Source organism: Bos mutus, chromosome 18 (assembly GCF_027580195.1).
Source record: "Bos mutus isolate GX-2022 chromosome 18, NWIPB_WYAK_1.1, whole genome shotgun sequence".
Taxonomy (NCBI): Eukaryota; Metazoa; Chordata; class Mammalia; order Artiodactyla; family Bovidae; genus Bos; species Bos mutus.
This window is the reverse complement of record NC_091634.1, coordinates 4,949,713-4,970,256: the sequence shown is the minus strand read 5'-3', so window position 1 is coordinate 4,970,256 and position 20,544 is coordinate 4,949,713. Positions and strand designations below refer to the sequence as shown.

The 20,544-nt window shown below is 60.8% G+C and overlaps 1 protein-coding gene across 3 annotated transcripts; it reads right to left on the bottom strand.

The window, feature by feature from the left end:
• Window positions 1-55: 55 nt before the first annotated feature.
• On the bottom strand, window positions 56-19,365 carry PPP1R12C (protein phosphatase 1 regulatory subunit 12C). Of its 3 annotated transcripts, none has more exons than XM_070387189.1 (22): window positions 18,839-19,365; window positions 15,114-15,244; window positions 14,912-15,030; window positions 8,148-8,307; window positions 5,685-5,829; window positions 5,519-5,593; window positions 4,389-4,462; window positions 4,180-4,307; window positions 4,018-4,091; window positions 3,641-3,799; window positions 3,497-3,564; window positions 2,800-2,937; window positions 2,541-2,631; window positions 2,352-2,435; window positions 2,216-2,276; window positions 2,020-2,105; window positions 1,888-1,934; window positions 1,716-1,809; window positions 1,406-1,510; window positions 1,025-1,075; window positions 809-859; window positions 56-707 (listed from the first exon to the last, which is right to left on the bottom strand). In XM_070387189.1, the coding sequence occupies exons 1-22, from the start codon at window positions 19,157-19,159 to the stop codon at window positions 621-623; spliced, it is 2,349 nt and encodes a 782-aa protein (XP_070243290.1). In that variant the 5' UTR covers window positions 19,160-19,365; the 3' UTR covers window positions 56-620. The 3 variants fall into 3 exon arrangements, with proteins under 3 accessions (XP_070243290.1, XP_070243291.1, XP_070243292.1); XM_070387190.1 differs by having other exon boundaries at window positions 2,020-2,102; XM_070387191.1 differs by having other exon boundaries at window positions 2,800-2,883; window positions 18,839-19,359.
• Window positions 19,366-20,544: the final 1,179 nt, after the last annotated feature.

Genomic DNA, 20,544 nt, shown 5'->3' with positions numbered 1-20,544 from the left:
CAGCACATCAGCAGGAAGCGGGGCCCCGCCTCCAGCCAAGGATGTAGTCACTGAGTGGCAACTTCACGACTTTTATTTGTGGTGCCTGTGCTTTGTCTCGAAAATACCTTCTCCCCCTGCCCCGGACGGTGGGCGGGGAGGGGGCCGCAAAAAATAGAAGACATCCCTCCCTATTGCACGCGGACCCTATATACAGGCCCGCCTGGCCGAGGCCGGCGGGGCTCTTGGCACATTCTCGGATCCCTGTTCTGGGGCGGGAGGGGTGGTGAGGGTGACATCACACGTGAGAGGGGGACCTCTGGGCGGCCACTCTGGTCCTGGTTCCTGGTCTCGGTGCTTCTTGGTCCTCGGTCCCTCCCGGGTCCCGCTCAGCCCCAGTCCCTGCTCAGCGACGTCCCCCTACCTGGCTCGGCCTCCCGCCTCCATCCCGGCCTCTGATGGCCCCCCCTTGGCTCCTGGGCTCTCTGTACTCCCCTCCCAGCCTGGAGGGCCCGAGGGGAGGTTATGGCTTCTCGGAGACTCCCCCGGGAGCCCTGTCACTCGTGCTCACGCGGGGGAAGGGGTGCGTGTGGCAGAAGCAGCTGTATAAATACGGGTGCGGGGGAGGGGCTCCTCCGGAGTCACTTGGAGAGTTTGCTGATGACGCGAATCAGGGCTGCGTTCTCATCCTTGAGCCTCTGGTTGTCAGCCCGGAGGTCGGACAGGGCCTGTGAGGTGGGAAGACGGGTCAGCCGGGTGGCCCTGGGCAGGCTGAACCCACGGCCCACCCTGGCTGGCTCTCTGCCCTCAGCTCCCTGCTAGCATTCACCTTCAGTTCCTCCTCCAGTTCGGCTGCCTTTCGCTCCAGGGCCCTGCGCTCCTGGAATAAACAGGGGAAGGTGAGGACGGGGTAGGGAACTGGGGGGTCAAGTATGGCGGAGAGGGGCAAGCAAAGGGCAGAGGTCAATGCGGACCTCTTCCTCCAGACCGTAAGGGCTCGTAAGGCCGGGACATATCTAGTCCCACCCTGACTAGCCTTACTCACGAATCTCTCCAGCTCCAAAAGGGCAGGCCTCTCTGCAAAGCGCTCCTGCTTCTGGGGAGGACAGAAAAAGAGCAGGGGTCAGACAAGCAGCCGCACGGCCACGGGCGTAAGGGGAAACCAGTAGAGGAGGGTAAAGACAGCCGGGGCCGAGACTCACTGCGGGCCCGAACCGCCCGGCCCTTCCGGGCCCGGGCCCCACCCCTGAGGTATTGGCCCCGCCCCCAGCCCCCTCAGTGGCCCAGACTCCTCCCCGCAAGGATCCCACCAGCCTTTCCGGGTCCCTCCGCCCTGGGTGCTCCGGCTGGTCCTCCCTCCCGGAGACCCGGAGCCGGCACCCGCACCCTCGCCAACCCCCTCGCCTCCAAGGCCCCGGCTCCTCACCTGCGTGGCGCGCTCCAGCTCCACCTTGAGCTGCGCCAGCTGCAGGGTGGTCTCGGTCAGGGCCTCGCGAAGGCGCTCGTTCTCACTGCGCAGCTCGGCGTACAGCTGCGGGCCCAGGAGGGACAGGGCGTCAGGCTCGCCGGCAGAGACGCGGCAGGCTTGCGGGGGTGGGGTGGGTGGCTGCGGCCCGGCTGAGGCCGGAAGGGCGCAGAGTGCGCGGGTGGGTCAGGCAGGGCCCCTGGGCAGGGGGCGGCAGGGCAGGGATACAAAGCCAACTGACGGGGGCTCAGTTAACGGTGGGGTCGCGAACCTTCCTGAAGCCTCCGTCCGGCTCGTCCGGTTCCGGCTCTGGGTCTGGGTTGAGGTCCCGCTGCCTGCGGGATGAGGGATCGCCCTCGGGAGTGCTGCGGTGGGGGCGGGGAGGCCGTCATGGGGCGCCCACGGCCCCACGACAGCCCAGACCCGGCCTGCCCGCCCCATACCTGGATTCTGGGCTGCGGTCGGCCGGCGCCGGCTCCGCCTCCTCCCCCTGCGGGCGGAGGTGGGGTTCAGCGGGGAGGGGAGCTGGGCCCGCCCCCAGGCCCACCCGCGGCCCGCCGGGCGCCACCCCTCACCTCGGCAGGGCCCCTCCACTCCTTGCCGACTCTGCGGGGCTCCCTGGCCGCCTGCGGCCCCTGCCCTTGCCCGTCGGGCGCCTCTGCTGGGGGAGGGGCAGGAATCAGCCCAATGCTGGACAAGGGGTCCCTGGGCCCGACCCCCAGGAAAACCGGACGCGGGCCAGGAGGACTACCTCCCAGAGACCAGCCTCACCTCTCTGGGCTGGGCCATCAGTGCTCTCGACCCCGGGGACTCGGGGTCGCCGGGAAGGGTCCTGTGGGGAGGGGCGGGGGTCAGAGAATGAGGGCATCTCTTCCCACCCACTGACCGATCACCTGACCCCTCTCACCAGGCTCTGCACGCTCGACTTCTCGGCCTCCGGGGCCTTTCCTGCGGCCTTCTCTGCTTCCTTCAGGTCCGTCAGGGTCACACCCTGCACGAGGAGTGGGCAGTCGGGGTGGGGGGGCCAGCCCCTTCAGGATGGAGTCCAGGCCCCTGGCCCCTCCTCCCTCAGACCGGGGTCCGTCCCCTCCCACACCTGCGTGGACCTCCGAGACTGGCGCATGAGGCGAGAGCGCGCTTTCCGCTGAGACTCAGACTCCTCGTCCCGCACTGGCATCTGGTAGGTCCTGAGTGAGGGGCCCGACTTCAGAGAGGGCTCCTCTGGACCCTGTCCTGTCCCATGGCCGACACCCCCAGGGGCAGTCGAGTTCGGCCAGAGGGCCCTGGGACAAGCTCCCCCAGGTCCACCCCCACCAGCCCCGGGGCTCCTGGGTAATGCTGGGGTCTCGCCTCACCTCCGGCGGTCCCGGGAGTCTGCTGGGGGCGCTGCGGAGGCTACGGGGACATTGGGCTTCACCGGGGACTCGGGCTCGGGGGTCCTGGGGGGAGGAGTGGAGTTACCCAAGGGAGGAGGAGGCCTGGAGATCTCAGACCTGTGTGAATTCATTCAATCGGCAAGTATTACTCAAGCTCGCCTTACGTGGCGGGCACCCACACAAAGCAAGAAGCTAAGGAAACGAATAATCTCTGCCCCATGAGTCAGATCTGAGCAGAAACGATGCAACATGAACAGTCACCACAAGAAGACAGGGTCACACAATGTCAAGAGGATAAAGTAGTCTGGGGAAAAACGAGCCAGGACGGAAGCCCGGAGGTGTGCCCGCACGCTGTGGGGGTGCGCGCAGGGCGGGTGGTGGGCCTCCCAGAGAAGCTGACATTTAAACAGACCTGAGCGGGAGGAAGGAAGCCCTGTGGGTGTGAAGGGGGTTGGTCGCAGCGCAGGGCCAGAGTCAGAGAGGAGGGCAGGAAAGGGGGCAGGGGCCCCCGGGAAGCCAGAACACCGCAGCCTTGGGCGCTTTTACTTGCGGCACCAAAAGGGAAACTGAGGCCAGGAGTGGTGGGAGGCAGGGAGCGGACCCCAGAGAACCCCGGGTACAAGACAGGAACCCCGACCTGCCCCCCACCCCGGAGAGGCTGTCCCGCCGTACTCACGGGCAAGAGGGCTCCGGCACCTTCTGGGAGGGGGTTGGGGGGACTCTGGCAAGACGGGGCTCCCGGCCCTGCGGAGAGAGGAGACAGGCAGCTACTCTCCCCGCTGGGCAGGGTCTGCTCCCCGGGCCTCCCCCCAGCGCTCACCTGAGTGGACGCACCCTCCAGCCGCGAGGAGGACGCGGAGCGCTGCAGCCCGGCCCCCGGGGCGCCCTCAGCCCCGCGCCAGTCTGCGGGCCCCAGAGCCCCAGAGCTGCCAGTCTTCTGGAGGCCAAAGCGCCTGGAGAAGGGGGCCTCCTCGGGGGTCTGGAGAAGGGAAAGGTCTCCATTACCACGACAGGGCCCTTCTTCTCAAGAATTTCACGTGCTGCCCCCAGAAGGCCCACAGCAAACTACCGCCGGGGACGGGAACAGCCAGGGAAAGGCCGCAGGAACCCCAGAGGGTTGTGGGCCCGCGGTCTCCACCCCGCGGCCCTGACAGCAGGCTTGGGGCAACCCCGCCCCACCCCCAGGCCCCCACTCACCACGGGGCTCCCAGGGCTACAGGGCGGTGGGGAGGAGACGCCGTTGAGGGCTCTGCATTCTGCAGGGGGTGGCTCTGTGGGGTGGGAAGACGGAGACCTCAGAAGAAGCATCAGCCCCTCCTCATCCCTCAGACCCGGGGGTCCAGGCCCCCCGCCCCTCACCTGAGGGGGCTTCTTCTCCCTCGTCCTCGTCCCGGATGGGGGTGCCCCCTGCCCCCCCGGGCCGGCGCTCCTTGGACAGGTCCTGGAGGGAGATCTTCTCGCGGCTGCTCAGACGGCACACGGAGCTCCTGGTGGAAAGGGGAGGGTGGGTGCTGGGGCCCAAGCACTGGGGGCCTCCAGCCCACTTCCCACAGGGCGCCACCCCCTACCTTCGGTGTTTGCTGCTGGAGGGCCCCTGGGGCTCCGGGCCCCGGCTCTGGGCAGCTTCCTTTTGGTTCCGAAGCTGCAAGGGGGAAGGGGCTGCTGGGAAGGGGGCAGGACGGGCAGACCCTCCTGGGTCCCACACAGAGCTGTGCTGGGGGGTGGACCGGGTGCTTTCTGGACTCGTCTGCACAGCGCCCTGGGTCTCCAGTGAGTACTCCTGGAGCCTCCGCCTCCGGGGACCCCCGGCACACCCGGACACAGCTGCCTCCCCCACGGCTGCTCTCGGCCAGTTCCGCCTGAGTCTTCACACCTGAGCCGGCCCCACGGCTCCGCCTCTCCTCTCAGCAAACCTCAAGTGCTGCAGGTCCCCTAGAGGCCCCCAGGCTTCATCTGTGCCCTCAGCGCCCAGAAATCCTGCCTCACCCACTAACCCTCCGGGGGCCCCTGGCCCCCTCACCTGCTCCTGCCTGGCTTTCAAGGCCCTTTGGGGTCTGCCCCTGTCCCTGCCCCGCACCCCCCTCCAGGTACCATCTGGTTCCTCCCCCAGCCTCTGCACAGTGCGGCTCCCTCAACACGTGGGTGAGCCGCCCCTCCAGTCCACCAAGCCGAAACCACCACCTTCTCCCTCAATGTCGCCGCGGCCAAGCTTTAAACAGGGATCTGACCCGGGAGGCCTCAGATGATTCCTGCTACCTCAGAGCACTATGAGACAGGTGGGTTCTGAATGCTTTGGGTCAGTAACATATACGCCACTCGTTGCACAACACGTGTTCCAGGTAACAGCCCGCGTAACTCATGAAGCGTGACCATTCACGCTGTTTAGTATTCTGCCCATTTTCCTGAGGCCCGGAGAGACTACCGGACTGGTCTGAGCTCACGCAGCAAATGAAGGGCAGAGCTGGGATTCAGATCCCAAATCCAGCCGTTTGCCCCTTCCTTCTGAGTTTTTCCAGTGACAAGGCCTGGCCCTGCGCTGGTGCGGGGACATCCCAGGGATGACCAGCTCCATCGGCACCCCGAGATGCCCAGCGGTGCCGCTGATCACAGCTCCCCGCTGGGCCCCGTCACTGGCTGGGGAAGGGCGGCTCCCCAGGTTCGCGGAGGCCCCGGGTCCCGACTGCAGATGGAGACTCACGTCCTCCTGCTTCCGGGCCAGTTCCTCCAGCAGGCTCAGCACCTCCTCGTCCGCCAGGTCACAGGGACGCTGCCCCTGGGTGGGCAAGGGTTAGGGCAGGTGAGGAGTAGGCGGAGGTGGAGGCCCTCCCGCCCTGCGGCCCCCAGGAGCTAGGCCAGGCCCTCACCGCGTGGGTCAGCGAGTCCATGCCCCCGCCGTGCTCCGCCAGCAGGCGGCAGGCATCCTCCACACCCCAGTGGGCCGCGGCGTGCAGGGGCGTCCAGCCGTCTCCGTCACGCAGCTCCGGGTCGTAGCCAGCCTGGAGGAGCAGCCTGGGGGCCGGGGAGGTCTGGGTTCAAGGGCCGAGACAGGGGCTCGGGGCTAGGGGGCATGGTCAGAACCAGCTGTGACAGGGCCGAAAACAGGCCTGGGCCTTGAGGCGCCCTTCACCAAGGAGACGCTTCTGCCACGGGCTCTGACCCCTCCCCAGCCTATCAGGTGGCCTCTGGGACCCTGCTCCCTGAACCTGCAGGGCTCAACTCCTGACACCTCCCCTGTGCTGGGACAGCCCCAGCGGAGGTGGAGGAGGGTGTTCCCCAGTGCCCAAGTGCAGAGAAAGGCTGAGACCCCCCAGGAGGGGCGGCGTGGGGGCGGCAGGGTTCCAGGAGCCCACTGGCTTGGGGCAGCAGTTCTCAGCCAGGACGACGCTGCCGCCAGGGGGCGTCTGGAGACGTTTCTGGCCGTCACAACGTAGGGGCAGTGCCGGGGGCACCAGTGGGTAGGCTGAGGATGCCCCGAAACCTCCCACAACGCAGAGGACCGCCCCCCAGCAAGGACGGATCGGGACCAAACGCCAGTGCCAAGACGGAACCCCGGCTTAGAGGGTTCTTTCCCGGGAGATCACCACCACCATGGACCACTGGATCTGGAATCTCTGTCTCTCATAGCTAGGAATGGCCAGCTGAGTAGGGTCTGGCAAATGGGGATGTCAGCACTAAGTGTGTATATCACTTCTGGATTGTTCTCTTAAAAGAAACAGACATTCACTCATTTGGCCCCCCTTCCTGCTGGCTGCCTGGGATGCAGATGCAATGGCAGGAGCTGAAGCAGCCACCTGAGACTCAGGAGGGGAAGTCACGGGCAGAAGAGGGCACAGCCTCCAGGGCTGGCCATGTTACCAGGCCTGACCATTCACAGTGTCCCATCCTCCTTGCCACAGGGATCAGCCCTGGGATGAACAGGTGCCCAGATAATATAGGACCTGGGACTTTCACTGGAACTACAGAGGATGGGGCACCCTACCTCCAAATTAGAGGAGACAGCCAGGATATGAGCCCCAAGCTATCAGGGGTCATCTTAAGTTCCTTACTGGAAAACATTCCCTTCTTTTCCAGCCATTCTGTGCTGCCTGCGGAATCTCAGTTCCCTGAGCAGAGACTGAACTTGGGCCACAGCAGTGAAAGCCCAGAACCCTAACCACTAGACCACCAGAGAGCTCCCCCAGAAAACCTTCCTAAAAATTCATTAACACAGAAGTGAGCAGAGATAGAGGGATTCGCCGGAACTCCATTGTCATACTAAATATAAGGGGAGCCTGATAAGAAGCAGAACCAGCTACTCTGACAGGAAGGGGTGAGGCGGTCAGAAATGGGACAAGACTGATGTGGGGATGAGAGAAAGGGAGTGTACAGGGCAACAATTTAAAATATGTATGCACCAAATGACCTGGCCTTAAAATCCGTAACACAAAACACACAAAGACAGGGAGAAACAGGAAAGCCCCACAGGCGTAGTGAGACATTTTACCACATTTTATCACATTCTCTCACAGCAACTGACAGAAGCAGCAGATGGGAAAAGAAAGAATCACTAGGGATACAGAAGATTTAAACAGCATGAGTACAAAGTTGACCTAATAACCTATATACGGCGCTGTCCTTGACAACACACTTCTTTCCTGGCTGACACTGACTGGGGTGTGAGGCAAACCTTGACATATCTCAAAAATTAGGACTCACAGAGAACCTGCTCTAGGACCACAGTGAGATTAAGCTGGGAAATGAGCACAGGTGGACTCAGGAAGTATGGAGGGTTCAGCTCCAACCAGCTGGCTTTACTGCAATACAGCGAGTCATGTGAACTGCTCTTGTTTGCCAGTGCATGGAAAACTTAAGTCTATTAAGTGTGCAATAGCATTATGTGTGAAATAAAACCCAATGTATGTAACTTAAAAAATACTTTATTTTGCTAAAAAACGTTCACCGTCATCTGACAATGCAGGGCTGCTGCAAATCTTCAATTTGTTAAAAAAGAAAAAGGAAAATACTATTGGCAAAGTGCAATAAGAGGAGGCACGGCTCTAATGAAACCGTGACTAGAAAACCCCGTATATTTGTAAATTAACGACATGCTTCTAAATGATCTCTGGGTCAAAGAAGATTACAACCTGGAAACTGTCTTAAACTGAAGGGCAGTGAGAAGCCTGCACATCCAGACGTGGGTGCAGCTAAGGCTGTACTTGGAGGGAAACGCATGTCTTTACTGCACAGTGAGAAAGGGGCAGGAACAGACGAAACCCTCAGGAAGGCGTAAAACGGAGAGAAGGGACCAGGGCGCTGGGTGCGGGGGCAGGGGATGAGGCCCGGCTTACCTCATCACTTCGATGTAGCCCTTGGCGGCGGCCACATGCAGGGCGGAGGCCCCCGTGCGGGGGTGCCGCGCCTCGGGCATGGCGCCCCCGTTCAGCCAGCACCTTGTGTCGTGAAGCAGCAATTCCTCCTCCGCCCGTTTGGCTGCCTCCACATCCACACCTGGGAGGACCAGAAGCGGTAAGAGGTGGGGTACCCCCCGCGAGACCCAGGGCGGCACCTGGCCTGTGTGCTCCCTGGGGGCTCAGGGGAGCCGGGCCCCCCGCGAGACCCAGGGCGGCACCTGGCCCGTGTGCTCCCCGGGGGCTCAGGGGAGCTGGGGTCAGCACTGTCACTTCCCAAGCGGGCAGCCGTGGACTGCACTGGGGGTCCCTGCTGGGGGCTGGGGGATCTCGGGTCTCACCTCCCCTTTCACTACGGATACGGCCCTTAGCCCGGCATCTTCCTGTGTTTTGTCACCTTCATCACTCACAAGAGGACAAACCAAGCAGAAGCCACTGAGGACGCCCAGGCCACTGGGGCAACAACACCCTCACCAGCCACCCCCTGCGCCATCTGGGGAGGGGCCAGCATGCTTCCTCTCTCGTCGGTTTCAGGAAAAGTGCTCTGAACTCACCGACGAGAGGGCAAGGGGAAGCTTTACATGAAACAGAAGTCGATTCTGGATCGAAAACAGGCAGCCCTGTTGAGGGCGCAACAGTCCCTTCCAACCATCACTGAGAATCTGTGGTTTGCCCATTAAGAGCGGTCGAGATGGCAGTCAGAAATGGGCATCTCCTCTAAGGGCTGTGTGCTCCTCCTGGGAGCTTTGTTCCTGTCTGCTATTTTTCCCACTGCGGAACTGCTCACTTGCCCACGTGCAGCCAAGGATGGAGCCATCCTGCATGTGGTCGGCAGCCGTGCAACCACGGAGCAGCTGCTGAGCCAGGCTGCAGACCGCCAACATGCAGGATTTCAAAGCGTAGAAAGAACGTGCAGCAGCTCACGAATAGTTCCTTACACTGATTGCACACAGAAATGACAATGCCCTGGACGTTCGGATTAAGTAAACCATGTTCCTAAAGTGAACCTCACCTGTTTCTGTTTTTTAAAGCGCCTTCCTGTAAATCCTTGATTATGCGTGTGGCTGCCTCTGGCTTCCCACTGGACAGTGCGGGCAGAGAAGCGCGTACTCGGCGCTTGGCTCACAGCAGTACCAGGGGGCCCCGGAGCTAACAGCCTTCAAGAATTTGCTTTCAGGAGCAGGAACCTTGGCACACCCTTACTACAAGGTTGTAAACCCTGCCCCAGGCTATGCAGGGGCCCCAGTCCATGGAGGGGCCCCAGTTTGTCCAGGTATGGCAGCTGGGCACTGGGACTAAACTCCGCTGGGATTGCCTCAGGGTGCCCTGGCTGAGGGACTCCCAGGGGAACTATTCCAGGAAGTTCTGGCTGGTGAGGGCTCACCCGCAGGCCAGGAAAGTACCCGGGACTCAGAGACCCAGCCCCTCCCGCCCGACCTCCTTAAAGGGAATCACCTACATTCAGTCCTATTATAGACACAGGCGCCTGGCGGGCAGGGAAAGGCGGGGTTTGCAGACCTTCTTCTGCAGCCACAGTTAGTGTCCTGCCTGTTCAAAGGCATCCTTCTGCAGTTTTGCGTTTTGTGGAGATTCGCCCGTGTTTATTAACAGAACTCCTGATGGAGGGGGGCAAACCAGCATCTGTGCGTGCAGGCAAGCTGTTCAGTTCACACAGGTTTATCTATTTCACCAAACGTGCGATTCAGTGGCTTTTAGGACATTCGCCATGTGCCGCCATCAACCCTATCTATCTGTACCTGAACTTTCTCATCACCCCAAAAGGAAACCTCTTACCCCATCAAGCAGTCCCTGCCCAGAGCCTGATAACCACTAACCCACTTCCTGACACTGTGGATCTGCCTCTTCTGGACACAGCCTATGTCTGTAAATAAAGTTTTAATGGCTAATGTCCACACCCACTCTTTTGCATACCCCCCTGGCAGTTTTCCCTATCACAGATCACTCTTCTACAGAGTACTGATTGATCTCTTCTGGATTTGGTGTTAGCCCACCCTCACTCTCTCAACTGAATGAGGAGCTCCCTCAGAATACATCCATCTGAATGCAGAGTTCCAAAGAATAGCAAGGAGAGATAAGAAGGCCTTCCTAAGTGATCAATGCAAAGAAAGAGAGGAAAACAACAGAATGGGAAAGACTAGAGATCTCTTCAAGAAAATTAGAGACACCAAGGGTACATTTCATGCAAAGACGGGCTCAATAAAGGACAGAAACAGCGTGGACCTAACAGAAGCAGAAGATACTAAGAAGAGATGGCAAGAACACACAGAAGAACTGTACAAAAAAGATCTTCACGACCCAGATAATCACAATGATGTGATCACTGACCTAGAGCCAGACATCCTGGAATGTGAAGTCAAGTGGGCCTTAGCAAGCATCACTATGAACAAAGCTAGTGGAGGTGACGGAATTCCAGTTGAGCTATTTTTCAAATCCTAAAAGATGATGCTGTGAAAGTGCTGCACTCAATATGCCAGCACATCTGGAAAACTCAGCAGTGGCCATAGGACTGAAAAAGGTCAGTTTTCATTCCAATCCCAAAGAAAGGCAATGCCAAAGAATGCTCAAACTACTTCACAATTGCACTCATCTCACACGCTAGTAAAGTAATGCTCAAAATTCTCCAAGCCAGGCTTCAGCAATACATGAACCGTGAACTTCCAGATGTTCAAGCTGGAGTTAGAAAAGGCAGAGGAATCAGAGATCAAATGGCCAACATCCTCTGGATCATCAAAAAAAGCGAAAGAGTTCCAGAAAAACATCTACTTCTGCTTTATTGACTATGCAAAGCCTTTGACTGTGTGGATCACAACAAACTATGGAAAATTCTGAAAGAGATGGAAATAACAGACCACCTGACCTGCCTCCTGAGAAATCTGTATGCAGGTTAAGAAGCAACACTTAGAACTGGACATGGAACAGATTGGTTCCAAATAGGAAAAGGAGTACGTCAAGGCTGTATATTGTTACCCTGCTTATTTAACCTGGAGAAGGAAATAGCAACCCACTACAGTACTATTGCCTGGAAAATTCCATGGATGGAGGAGCCTGGTAGGCTATAGTCCATGGGATCACAAAGAGTCAGACACGACCGAGCGACTTCACTTCTTCTTATTATTATTAACTTAGATGCAGAGTACATCATGCAAAATGCCAGGCTGGATGAAGCACAAGCGGAATCAAGATTTCCGGGAGAAATATCAATAGCCTCAGATATGCAGATGACACCAGCCTTACAGCAGAAAGTGAAAAAGAAATAAAAAGCCTCTTGATGAAAGTGAAAGAGGAGTGAAAAAGGCGGCTTAAAGCTCAACATTCAGAAAACTAAGATCATGGCATCCGGTCCCATCACTTCATGGCAAATAGATGGGGAAACAGTGGAAACAGCGGCTGACTTTATTTTTCTGGGCTCCTAAATTACTGCAGCCATGAAACTGAAAGACGCTTGCTTCTTGGAAGAAAAGCTATGACCAACCTAGACAGCATATTTAAAAGCAGACACACTACTTTGCCAACAAAGGTCAGTCTAGTCAAAGCTATGGTTTTTCCAGTAGTCATGTACGGATGTGAGAGCTGGACCATAAAGAAAGCTGAGCACTGAAGAATTGATGCTTTTGAGCTGTGGTATTGGAGAAGACTCTTGAGAGTCCCTTGGACTGCAAGGAGATCAAACCAGACAATCCTAAAGGAAATCAACCCTGAATATTCATTGGATGGACTGATGCTGAAGCTCCAATACTCTGACCACCTGAACAGAAAAAAAAGAGCTGACTCATTTGAAAAGACCCTGACGCTGGGAAAGAGTGAAGGCAGGAAAAGAAGGGGGCAACAGAGGATGAGATGGTTGGATGGCATCACTGAGTCGATGGACATGAGTTTGAGCAAGCTCTGGAGTTGGTGATGGACAGAGAAGCCTGGCGTGCTGCAATCCATGGGGTCGCAAAGATTTGGACAGGACTGAGCGACTGAACTGACAGCCTCTCAACACTGGGAAGCTCGACGGGGAGGGTGCCATTGGGTGACCTAGGAGTGGAACTGCTGGAGCACTGGGAGTGAGGATCTCCAGCTACAATCCGTGCCGTCCGTCTAGCTGTTCACACAGAGGATGGAATCACCTCCATGCCGTCCGTCTAGCTGTTCACACGGAGGCTGGAATCACCCGTGTGCCTGCCAGCCAGAGAAAAGAGCGCCGTGGCTGGGCCTCGCCAGGACTGGAACTGCCTGTCAAAGCTGCCCACCTCTGAGAGTAACCAGCCAGCATCCCTGTCCTAATGTTGGGATTCCTTCCAGCCCAAGTCCCTGTGGGTCTGACCGTAGCCCTTATGAGCAAACTGGCCAGGAGGTCCTGGGCTCGGGCCGACCCCTGCGGCCCAGGCTGTGAGCAGTGTCTGGGGAGGGGCTGTCGCTTGGAGCTGCCAGCGTCCAGGCCCCCTCCCTGCTTGTCCTCACCCCTGCGCTCACCCGATGTGGCTCCAACATGAGGAGCCCACAGCCTGGCTCCACGGGCAGCTGCGTCACCAGGCCTGACCGTCCTTCTTGCCACACGACTGGCTCAGGGCAGGCTGTGACCAGGGTGGCCCTAAGGGCAGAGGGCTGGGGCTGGGGCTGCTGAGAAGTCTAGTTCCAGTTCCGCCGGGGTGTCAGCCTGCACTGCTAGGAGCCACACTAAGTGCCTCACCGAGAGAAGCAGCCTAGGAGTGAAGCCAGCACAGAGCTCAGCAGGGAGATGGGAGAAGGCTTTCAACTGTGTCTGCACCCCGGATCAAGCCACGCCTGAAGTCCACATAACTCCTAGACTTCAGTTACAGAGGCCCATGGTTGTCTTCCTCTTAAAAGTGTGGTAAAGCACAGATTCTGCCCACCACAGTCCACTGAGGCCTCATGTCAAGACAGGCACCGTGGAGCCACATCACCGAGGCCTCCGGATTTCAGAGGCAGCTGCGCCCCACCCCCAGCAGTGCAGCGGACAGTCTTCCCAGTAACATCACAGGCCTTTGTGCCTGGTCGGTCCTACAAGCCAACCGCCCCCCCACCCCCGCGACCTTCGGCCCGCAGGAGGGGCACAACGGGTCACGGTGAGAAGGTGATCAGAGCTCTGGGCAATTCCGGCAGGAACACACAGGAGGCCTGAGAGATCACCCGGCCCGGTGGCCTCCAAGCATCGCCCTGCAGGCTGCTTTTTAACAACAAAGGGAAGAAGGCCTCCATAGCAGTCACCTTGGCGTCCTCTGAATGAGGCTCAAGGTTAACATCACCAATAACAGGGCGGACGGAGTTGTCTCCCTGCAGAACTTGCTGGCAAGTTCCTGCCAAACCTGCAGAACTGACAGAGCAGTCGGGTCCAGGCTGAGGGGCCATGTAAACAGGGGAGGGGTGAAGGCTGGTGCGGGCGGCAGGCGGGGCCGGGGGAGGGAAACTGGGCAGGTCCACCCCCGCGGAGAGGGAGGGCGCACAAGCGATCACAACAAGAAGCTGGAAACTCGGAGTCCACACTTCAGGATTCCACTTACGGAAAATGTCCAGGATGGGCAAACCCCCCACACAAAGCCCACGGGTGGCCCCCAGGGCTGAAGGGGGAGGGGAGGTCGGGGGTCACAGCCCAGGGCTCGGGGTTTCTTTGAGCCTGATCAGAATCATCCAAACTCAATGTGCTCACGGACACATAAGCTTTAGTATGACCACGCTAAAAAGACAAAACAGAAAACACGAGCCCGCACGTGTCTAAAGGGTGAAGAAAGCGCACACTCGGACACTGTATCTACACGAAGCTGCTGAAAACCCTGGTGAGCCTCAGCGGAGGCTGCCCTCATCAGACTGCTAGTGAAACCCGGCTCAGCGTGTGAAGTTGTCCAGGTGAAAACGTGGAGAAGCGGAGGCAGGAAAAGCCCGGTTCTGTCTCTGCTTCGCTTCGCTCCCTACATCTGAAGCAAACCAAGGCTCCGGAACTCGGCTCGCCCACCAGCGCCTCGCGCCCCGCGGGATTCCTGCGGCCACCAACACCTGCCCAGGGCGGAGCCTCGTCCCTCCCAACCCTAGCCAAGCTGGGAATCGCCTGGGACACCCGGCCGTTCTTCAGCAGCCTCCCCACGCCTCCCCCATGGCCCTCCAGACCCCCTGGCCCCACCCTCACACCTCCTCACAGATGCGGCGCGGCCACCACACCCACTCGGAGGAGCAGATGGTCACCCAGAAACCACGCTGGTGACGGGGCGAGGGTGCTCACCATCTCCCACCTGTGGCCCCCCCAGCGAGTGGTGCCGGGCGAGTCCTCCCCACGGTCTAGTCATCAGCGACTGTGAGAGGGAGCGCGGGAAGGTGGGCGCCTATTACAAGTCACACAGGCTCCCCCTAGAAAACTGAGCGTGGCCAGGCAGGGAGTTTAGGGGGTCCTGGGCCCCCTATTAATGACCCTGGGGCGCAGTGATCCTGAGTACAGCAGACCAGACCCCCAGAAGACTCAGCATTCCTCACTGCCCCCCACCCCTCAGCACAACTCCTGAGAAGACCCACCATCACCCAGGACAAGCCCCAAACTCAGTTTCCTCAGTCACCCCGAGATGAGCCAAACCCTGCCTCAATTACTTCTTCTCGGTTAAACGGTCCAGGCCACACTGAGACCCTGGGGTCCGGGTCCTTGGCAACGGAGGCCCCAGCGGCAGGAGCCCTGCGCCCCGCCCCAGGCCCACCTCGGCGGGCAATCTCCGCCTTCAGCAGTGCCTCCATGGCATCGGACTCGGCCAGGTCCAGAGGCAGGTCCCCGTCACTGTTGACTGCAGCGATGTTGGCCCCGTGGCTCAGGAGGTACCTGGGGAGGCAGGGGCGGGCCGCGGTCAGGACGGAGGGGTCCGGGCCCCACGCCCAGCGGGCCGCCCACCCTCCCCGCCTCACCTGGCAATGTCCAGGTAACCGCAGGAGGCGGCCACGTGTAGGGGCGTCCAGCCCTCATTGTCCGCCTGGTTCACCGTGGCGCCCTGCTCCACCAGAAAGCGCACCACCTCAAGGTTTTCGTCGATGCAGGCCTGGGGGGGTGTGGCAGGGGGGTCACCCTCACCATTCCGGACCCCTCTGCGTGCCTGGCAAGGCAGGACCCTGCCAGGGCCTCAAGGGGGACCCAGGGCCGACCGGGCAAGGATCCGGAGGAAGACCCCAAGGGTCCTGGAAGGCACCATGTCCGCGGGACCCTCCCAGCCCTGCACAGCCTGGCTTCCCGGTGGCCACGCCAGGCAGGCCTCTGGGGCTCACTGGCGACCGTGAGAGGAGGAGCTGGCCAGACAGGAGAGGAGCTGTAGGGATCCTGAACCATGCCTGTTCACGAGACGCACCCCAGTCACCACGGAGGATGGGCCCCCAGAGCTGAACCCAAGGGAAGAGACCCAGGCTCTCCTCCTCAGACCCAGCAGACTCTCCAGGAGAGCTGACCACAGCCCTGCCGTGTCCCTGGTGGGAAGACAGCGGACCCTGGGGCCCAAGGCCATGCGGGGCTGCTAGGGTCACCAGGTCCCTGCGAACCTGGGGGGGGGGGGCAGTGGTGAGGGTCCCGGGCAGGACCCCAACACTGGGAGAGACGGCTGAGAGAAGGTGCGCCCAGGCCTGGGGCCTGAGAAGAGGCACAGGGTGCCCCATCATGGGGCGTCCACGGGCGCCTTCCCCACTCCAAGGGCTGTCAGGGTCTTCTCTGATGGAAGAAGAGATCCCAGCACCAGGAGACCAAAGCCCTCGCCCGTGCCGCACAGCAGGCCAGGGCGAGAAAGGGTTTCCCCCGGGACGCGTGCGAACACGGAGTGGGCACTGGGCCTGAGCAGGGCTGAGGGACAGGAGTGGACCTGGCCTCCCGGGTCCTCAGGGGAGATTAGCCTCCGACTCCCTCACCTCTCCACGGCTAGTTGCCTGGAGCAGGGGGAGGAAGCTACGAGGGCCAAGAGCATGAAGTCATGGAAACTCAGGCTGCGAAAGGGGGGCCACACATGCCCTGGGAACGGGATGAACTCTGGGCGCCGTTTATTTCCACCGGTTGCCATGGTGATGAGAGGGGGGGCAAGGAGGGAGACAGGCCTTTCCCTTTCAAGGACCTGGACGGGCACAGGCATCCGTGCGAAAGATGCCTGCGGCCTGGGCGCCAGGGACCAAGAATCCAGGCCCCGCCCTCCTCCTCAGACCTGGGGGTCCAGGCCCCCCGCCCCTCCTCCCTTGGACCCAGGGGTCCAAGGCCCTGCCCTCCTCCTCAGACCTGGGGGTCCAGGCCCCCCGCCCCTCCCCCCCTCAGACCCAGGGGACCTAGACTCTCCGACCCCCTCCCTATTTACACCTAAGAATCCTGGTTCACAGTCTTTCCTATCCCAGACCCCAGTCACTAATTACCAGGTAATCTGGGGATGAGGCAGCCTATACCGGCCTTGTCACCTTGTCGAGGAGTAGGGGCTGGGATGTGAGACCTCCTGGGGTCACAGCCAGAGCAGGGAGCTGACGCCAGGGGACCTGCTCCAGGGGGAACAGAAACCACGGCTGCCGGACTCACCCAGACAACATGAGCAACTATCCCGCCTGCCTGTCCGGGGGTTTCCTGGGACCTGGGACTTTCGGAGCTAAAAACGAGGCCAGTCTTGGGCAAGCTGGCACAAGCTGGTCAGCAAACACCCAGACCTGACCCAAAGCCCTGCTGGGTGACTCCCCCTCTCTGCGCCTCGGATGGATGCCCTAATCCCCTCCAGGCCTCTGGCAGAGCCGTGGCGAGTGAGTTCCTCTCGCCTATAGCAGGAAGGCGAGCGGGACCCCACTGACTGACAGGGGTGGCCTTCTGCGGGGCAGGGTCTGGGCCAAGGGACAGGCTGGGGAGCGCAGCCCAGCCTGAAAGGCAGGGCCAGGAACGCCTTCAGAAAGGTCCCGGGGAGCCGGGGCAGGGACAGCAGTGCAGGAAAGGGACTCGGAAACCTGAGGCCCCTGCCCCGGGCATGTCAAGCTCTGAGACCCTGCGGGGCCTCAGGAAGGGGGACCCTCCTCTAGAGGGAGGAGGGTGACCCAGAGAACACTGCGGCCTCTGCAGGGCACGGGCCTGGGGGTGCTGGGGTGGGGCGACGGGGTGAGAGACGGCACCTGGACCAAGGGCTGCAACCGCCAACTGGACGTCAGGTACTTCCTGCAGGGTGTCCCTGCCAGCCCATTCGCAGGCAAGACGCCTGAGGCGCAGAGAAAAGACTCGCATTCGAAGCCACTCACTTGAGGAGCCGAGATCAGAACTCAGGACTGGCCTACCCTCCTGAGCTGCAGTTCCTCCTGGGAACCTGGCACGTGGGCCCCTTCCGGCTCCTCCCCAGCCCCCTGCTCCCTGCCCAGGTTCCCTTCCCTGGGTCCTCTCTGGGTCCCAAAGTAACCAAACCCCAGGGGTTCTGGCAGGGAAGAGAGGGCTGGGGACTGGACCAATTTGAGGCGACTAGGAGGGAGACAGCCTCGGGGACAGGGGGTCCTCTGTGAACTGTGCCTGATGGCCCCACTGAAGAAAGGGGGTGGGGGGGTCACAGGAGCACCCCGAACCAGAGAGAACCCTGGTAGTGGGGCCTATGGTGGGCCTGGTTCTGGAACAGAATCAGCTTGAAGGCAGCGGTCAGCGCGTCTGGGGAAGCCACGAGGGCCCAGGCTGTGGACAGATGGGAGTAACCTGGCTCTGGATCTCTTGAGAAGGTGACAAGATCGGGGCTGGGAGAGACGACACACTCTGCAGGAGGGGGGCGCTGCCCAGATCCACAGGAGGGTATCCGGGCAGAGAATGCAAGGTGACCAGAGGATAGAGAGGCGGTCCAAAGCCAGGAAGAGGTGGGTGCTTCGAGTCTGCCCAGAAAAAAAAGGGGGGTGTGATGATGCAGACCTGGCCAAAGCAACAGGAGAGAGAGGGAGAGAGGAGGTTCCTGGAGGAGAAACACCCCTGAGAGAAGGCCTTGCCTTGGGAGGCAAGAGGTGGCACAGCCCGAGAAGGAGAAATGACGGAGGACATGAGGGTGAATGGGGGCAGGGGAGACGGCCTGAGCTGACCCGGGCAAGGGAAGCACTCACTTCAGGAGTACAGAGCCTCGAAGGCGGGGGCTCAGGAAAGAACACCCTTAGATAGCAACAGATGGCACGGGCCGGGGATGACAGAGGTGGCCCCACGCAGAGAGGCCGGGCGGCAGGGAAAGCACAGGCAGGGAGGACGGCGATGCTATGCTGCTGGGGGTGGAAGGGTGGGGCACTGGTACCTATGGGGGAACAGGAGGCACCGGTGGGGCTGCAAGGGGCACAGACTCAGGAAAGAGGCAGGCCCAGCACTAGATGGCAGAGTCGAGGTGGCACGGATGGCGATCGCACGGGCGAGACTAGCAGAGAGCCCCCAAGGTCGGGAAAGAGCACCGCGAAGTGACAAGACAGGGATGCACCGAGCTGACGCCGGCAGCGACGGTTCGGGGCCAGGGAAAGGGCGGCTCAGAATGGCAAAAGCCAACGTCAGCTCCAGAGGCTCAGGGTCGGGAGAGGGGAGCCCCAGGTGGGACAGAAGGGAAAGGGGGACGGCTCAGAGCAGGGCCGGCCGGGGTGCCTCCGGGCAGGGGAGGGAGGGTGCTCCGGGCGGCGCAGACCCGGGCGCTGACCTGGTGCAGGGCGCTGATGCCGTCGGCGTTGGTGGAGTCGAGGACGGCGCGGGCGGGCGGCGGGGCGGCGGGGTCCAGCTCGGCGCCGGGGCCGGGGTCGGCCGCGCGCAGCATCAGGCGCGCCTCGTCCAGGTCGCCGCCCGCGCAGGCCGCCAGGAACTCAGCGGCGCGCTCGAAGCGCACGGTGCGGGCGCGCCGCTCCCCGGGGCCCGGCTCGGCGCCCGCCCGCGCCCCCCACTGCCGCAGCTGCTCCCGCCGCCGCTCGCGGGCCGCTGCTGCCGCCGCCCCGGGGCCCGCCCCGGGGCCGTCCTCGCCCGACATCGCGCCGCCCGCCCGCCCGTGAGCGAACGAGCGAGCGAGCGAGCGCCAAGGACCGAGCCCCAAGCTGCCGCCGCCGCCGCCACCGCCCGCCCCCGGGCCGCCGGGAACTGCCGCCAGCCCCGCGCCGCCCAAGGATCTACCGGCCCCCGCCCGGCGCGCAACGTCACCACGCCGCCCCGGGGCGCGCTGGGAAATGGAGTCCGCAGCCGGGAGAGGTCGTGGCAACAGCCTCAGAGAAGGCCGCGGGGCGCTCTGGAAAGTGGAGTCCACAAGCGGAAATCTGTCTCGGCCACATTCCGGCCTCGATCTGCCCCGAGGTACACTGGGAAATTCGCGGCTCAGCGGTTTCAAAAGGAAATCTGATTAAGAGGATGCCCCCTGGGGGTGCTGGGAAATGGAGTCTAAAGGCCGGAGATGTGCCCCGGGGCATGTGGGAAATGTAGTTCAGAGTATCAAGGAACCCAAGCGGGAAACGGACTTGATAGCCCCGGAGTCCTAAAAAATACAGAACTAATTTTTCCATACACCTTACCGCTTTCCTCATACCATGTGATTTACTTATTTTGGGTTTGTTTTATCCCTTCAACTAGAAATAAGCCCCAGGAGAACAGGGATTTTTGTCGTCTGTGTGCATCCCTGTTCCCATTGCCAAGACCTAATAAAACGCGATCGGGAACAGTATTTTGAATGAATGAATAAATGAATGGATTCCCTAGGTCCTGAGAAACGCCAGATACCATGGGAAATTGAGTCCGCAACCCTTACACCAAGAAAATCCCTGGGTGACCGCCTAGGGCACCTTGGGAAGTAAAAATTACGGTACAAAGGTCACGGCAATCGGCCGCTGGGCACGCTGGGAAACGTAGTACTGGGGGCCACGACCCTAAAGGCACGGTTGGTCCAAAGCACCCCCAGTCCCTGATGGAACCCCTGGATTACATCAGAAAGGGAACCCAAGAGGCAGGGTCCGCAATAACAGCTCCTCAGAGCCTTCACCGGCCCTCCCCTCTACTTGCTACCATCTTGGGACGTGGAGCAGGCTGGGAAATGTAGTCCGGGCTGTTCGTCCTCGCAAGCCATGCTGGGATTTGTAGTCCAAGGCGAGGACTTTTTATGGACGTGGAGGGAGAGTTGACTCATACATAACATCATAAAGCACGATGTGAGCCTCATCTTAAGTACTCTGCACCTTAATCCTCATTGGGAAGGAAGCAAGCACTCCGAAACCAGAGAAAAGACCTATACAAATCACAAAGCTGCTACTGCTGCTAAGTCGCTTCAGTCGTGTCCGACTCTGTGCGACCCCATAGATGGCAGCCCACCAGGTTCCTCCGTCCCTGGGATTCTCCAGGCAAGAACACTGAAGTGGGTTGCCATTTCCTTCT

What these genes read in the sequence shown, in the direction of transcription:
- PPP1R12C (XM_070387189.1), bottom strand. Translation starts at nt 19,159, where the DNA reads ATGTCGGGCGAGGACGGCCCCGGGGCGGGCCCCGGGGCGGCGGCAGCA. An exon ending in TGATGGCCCAGCCCAGAGAG is followed by an intron (nt 2,106 to 2,215) that starts GTGAGGCTGGTC and finishes CCCCTCCCCCAG; the next exon opens with CAGAGGCGCCCGACGGGCAA. An exon ending in AGTGGAGGGGCCCTGCCGAG is followed by an intron (nt 1,935 to 2,019) that starts GTGAGGGGTGGC and finishes CTCCGCCCGCAG; the next exon opens with GGGGAGGAGGCGGAGCCGGC.